The 4,358-nt window shown below is 64.2% G+C and overlaps 1 protein-coding gene across 1 annotated transcript in view; it reads left to right on the forward strand.

Moving 5' to 3' along the window:
* Positions 1-2,117, forward strand: part of PIM3 (Pim-3 proto-oncogene, serine/threonine kinase) — a 3,808-nt gene extending 1,691 nt beyond the window's left edge. Inside the window, exons 2-3 of the mRNA XM_019668543.1 lie at positions 195-863; positions 953-2,117. Coding sequence (XP_019524088.1) covers positions 195-863; positions 953-1,140 — 857 coding nt within the window. The 3' untranslated portion in view covers positions 1,141-2,117. The remainder of the gene's footprint in view (positions 1-194; positions 864-952) is intronic.
* The last annotated feature ends 2,241 nt before the right edge of the window (positions 2,118-4,358 follow it).

Consider the following 4,358-nt stretch of genomic DNA (forward strand, 5'->3'; position numbering starts at 1 on the left):
TCCAGCGACCGGTAACGAGCGGGGGTGGGGGTGGGGCGGCTGGTGACTGTTGAGGCCGCGCGCCTCAGGCACGCTCGAGTGGGCACCGAGCCGACGATCTGAAGTGGGTTCGCGGTGGGTGGGAGCAAGGGGCGGGCTCGAGACCGCCCTCTCCGGCGGTGTTGGGGTGCGCCCCGCAGGCAGGGGACCGTGAGGTCGCGGTGTTTGCGCGCGGGTCCGCATGGGGAGCGCCCAGACCCTGGGGATGTTGGAGCGGGTGCTGCTCCGGCCTCCGCCTGTGCGGGGCGGGCGCTACGTGCGTGCCCAGCCAGCGCGGGGGCGCTGGCAGAAAACCCCGCATTGCAGAAATCCCCGCATTGCGGAGCGCGGGGAAGCCGGGGCTCCCCCCGCCTCCCTCCTCCTCTTCCTCCCGCCTCCCTGGGCCCCCCCATCGAATCCTCATCTCACATCTGTTTGTTGTGAAACCCGAGCCGTCGCCCATGTGACCGGCTCCTCCCCCAGCTGGGCCAGCCCTGGGGAGGCCACGCCCGTGGGGTTTTTCCAGGGTGATGACAAGCAGAATTTCGAGGCTGGCTCCCTCTTGTGGTTCAGGCCTCTGAGAAGGTTAGCTGGGAGCTCACGGTCTTGGTGTTTTCGTGCAGCGCTGGCGCCTGGGGTGTGCGTCCTAACCCCTGTGTGTTCCCCAGGCACCCGGGTGTACAGCCCTCCAGAGTGGATCCGCTATCACCGCTACCACGGGCGCTCTGCCACCGTTTGGTCTCTGGGCGTGCTGCTCTATGACATGGTGTGTGGGGACATCCCCTTCGAACAGGATGAGGAGATTCTGCGGGGCCGTCTCTTTTTCCGGAGGAGGGTCTCCCCAGGTGTGTGAGGGGCCTGGACTGGGCGGCACTCGGGGTCGGGGCCCAGGACAGGAGCTGGGCCCTGCCTCACCCTCTCTCCTTCCCTGTAGAGTGTCAGCAGCTCATTCAGTGGTGTCTGTCCCTGCGACCCTCAGAGCGGCCCTCGCTGGACCAGATCTCCACCCACCCCTGGATGCTGGGGGAAGACGGGGGCACCCCCGAGAGCTGTGACCTGCGGCTCTGTGCCTTGGACGCAGATGACGGGGCCAGCACCACCTCCAGCAGCGAGAGCTTATGAGGAGGGACCTGCATCTGGCTTGTGGGACCAGAGGGACCACCTGCCCTAGCCTGGCCCTTTACAGGGCCTGTCCTGTCAGGGTCGCCTGCTCTTTGAGAAAGCAGTGATCTCTGACCCCTGGTGACCTTTGCTTTTGGCACCGGGCCTGTTTCCTTTGCTTTGAGTGCCTTTTCGAACGCTGCTCTCACGGGACTTGGTTTTCTCAAGCTCTGTCTGTCCAAAGACCTCCGGTCGAAGCGAGGTTCCGCCTGTCCTGGGCGGGTGCTTGACCCCGAGACTGTTCCTGTCCTGTGCTTTGGGAGGCAGCCCAGTCGGCCCCCAGCGCCTCCCCATCTGACCAAGTTAGACCAGGAGCATCCTCGTGTCCTGTGGCCTCATCTCACCGGGCACAGGGTCCCTCGTGCCCACCTCCCGCGCCCTTATCCTTCGGTGTTCGTCCGGGCATGTCTGTGCACAAGCAATGCAACGTTCCGGCCTCTGCCGCCCACACTCATGCACGCTGCGTGTGTGTGCGCGTGCGTGCGCACGTCTATTTATGGTGTGACCCCTGCGGAGGGCTATTTATTGTTTAATTTATTTGTAGGGGCGTCCTTCTCAGCAGCCCTGCTCCTCTAGGCCCCTGGGGTGGGGAGGGGGTGGCTGTGTGTGGACCCCAGGTCCCGACCCTACCTGCCTCTGTCGGAGGATGGACTTGTACAGTGGCTAATTTAAGGGGAGTGGGTGAGTCCGCCACCTCCAGGCTCTGCGCCCCAGGGGAGGTGGGTTTTAAATTATTGTTCTTGTACAGTCTGCTTGTTGGCTCTGGAAGCTAGGGGGGTGGGGGGAAGAGTCTCAAGCCTTTTAATTTATTTTAGTAGCTGTTTCTGTGGTCCCGGTGTGTAGGCATCAGGGACAGGGGTTCTTTCAGTTCAAAAGTAAGATGTCTGGAAATCATATTTTTTTATACAGGTATTTCAATTAAATTGTTTTGTATATAATGGGTATCTGTGCTTATTGGGCTGGGGGTTTGGGGTGAGAGAAGGTTATGGGAGAAAGGGCCCCTGGTCCCTGGGTAACCCTTCCCCCCATTCCTGTGAGAAGGCAACAGGCCAGAAAGTCCCCTGAGAGGCATCTGGCCTCCTCGCCACCCCATTCCTGACCCTGTTGTACCTGAGGGGAGTGGGTAGCAGGCCGTGCCATCGGGGGCCTCCGGGAGGAGCCGGGAGCCAGGCCTGGTGTGTGTGTGGGGGAGAGTCGACATGGCCACCACTAGTCGAGGAGAGGAGGCCCAGTCTGGTGAGAAGAGGGGGGGGCCCTGGCAGGCCACGCAGGCAGAGCAGAGGTGCGTGGGGAGGGCTCACGCCCCCGACGGCTGGAAGGGGTGGGAAGGGTTTCGGGGACAGAACTGGTGGTTGTGGGCGGCAGTGATGGTGAGGCTGGGCCCTGGTTTGACAGCAGTAGGGCGAGGTGGTGAGAGCCATGGCCAGTCCCGGCCTGGAGATGGGGATCAGGCCGCAGCACGAAGGGCACGACCCCCCGTCCAGGGAGCTCCCCATGCTGGGGCAGTGGGGCACCCACTGAGCCTGTGAGGAGGCCAGCAGGGCCCCACACGGCCCAGAGCCCTCAGGTCTCATCCCTGTGTCCCCCAGCCGGTGGCCGGCCACTGCCCCGTCTACGGAGCACGCAGACCCATGCCTGCCTCGTGTGCCTGCTACGGGGCCCTGGGACAAGAGTTGTTGGACAAAGGAGTGTCCTGAGGCCGCGGGCAGGGGCGGGGATGCGAAGTTCGGGAAAGCGAAGCCGGAGGAGATGAAGCAGGCAGGCAGAGCGCTGGAGGGTGGGCCCCGGGCTCCGGCTGGGCCCCTGAGGGAGTCGGCATTTGGGACCTGTGGGACCTGACATGCCACTCCTGAGGAACGGCTGCGGAGGCCCAGGGATTCCAGGGCGGCCTGCTCAGTGTAGGCAGATGCCACGGAGCAGTGGGGCCTGGGGGGCCCCGCCTGTTCCCACGGCCTGCCCACCGGGGTCCACCTGGGCTGCTTGGGCTCTCCTGCTCACCCCGCACCCTCCCAGCAACAGCCGGGGCTTCCTGGCAGAGCACACCAGGAAGGCTGAGAACAAGCACCTGTGCTGTGTTTGGGCCCCTGCACCCCACCCTACTGATAGTCACGCACACTTCACCATGATCCCGGCTCCCCACTTGCCACGGGTGGGTGCTGGGCTGGTCCTGAGCACCCGCCATTCACCCAGCCCATCCTCTCTCGGTCCATCTGCCCACCCACTGGACCACCCAGTGACCACTCACTGAGCTTTGTGCCAAGACGTCCTTCCCACACTTAGTCACCAAGTGCTTGGAGGCTGGTGGGAAGGTGTGGGGGCATCCAAGGAAGGCTGGCTTCTGGCAGGAGGGCACAGAGGGCGGGGCCACGTTGCCGGAGGCGCTCAGAGGGAAGCGAGTGTCTGTCGGGTGAGCGGACCTGGACAGCCGTGCTCATTTCTCACGCGTTTCTCCTCTCGGCTCCGCGGAGCGCAGCAGCCTGGGAGGCCGCGCAGCTGCCTGATGCCAGGAGCCACCTGACCAACAGGCTCAAGAGGGGCCCGGACGACAGCGTTTACCCCAGCCGTTCTGTGACAGACGGCTAAGGTCCTCCCCTCGCCCCCACCCCTCACCCCAGTGAGTTTGGGAAATGCTGCCCTCCAGGCCCCCAGGAATCACCGGGTCAGAGGCTCTGCCAGGCCTGCTCGAGGCTCCTTGGCCCTGGGACCCCCGTCCCATGAAGCCTGTGACGCGGGGACAGGCACTGGCCACTCTGGAAGTGGATGAACAGGCCTGGGGGTGACCATGGATGGGTTCTAAGGATGCAGAAGTTGAGGCCACAGGTGACACCTCTCCTGCCTGGGGTTGGGCGGCCTGGCTCTGACAGGAGTTACAGGTGAGCAGGTAGAGGGTGGCAGGAAGCCCAGGCCTGTGTGTGCCAGGGCCAGTGGGCAGGTAGGCACGGGCTGAGGCTGTGGTGCTCTTGGGGGGCTGGTATACCTACCCCGTGTGGGACTGCACTGAGCGTGGGCATGCCCGCAGGCAAGAGGGAAGAGATGGTGGTGAGGTGGCCAAGGGGAGCAGCTCGGACACCCCGCTCTCTCAGCTTGGCCCTGTGCCCCATCTGTACTATGACTGCACAAGCCTGGGCGCCCCACCTGGGAGGCCGTCGGGTGGGATGTGGCTGCAGGTGCTCAGGTTC

Source organism: Hipposideros armiger, unplaced genomic scaffold (assembly GCF_001890085.2).
Source record: "Hipposideros armiger isolate ML-2016 unplaced genomic scaffold, ASM189008v1 scaffold_530, whole genome shotgun sequence".
NCBI classification, from domain to species: Eukaryota; Metazoa; Chordata; class Mammalia; order Chiroptera; family Hipposideridae; genus Hipposideros; species Hipposideros armiger.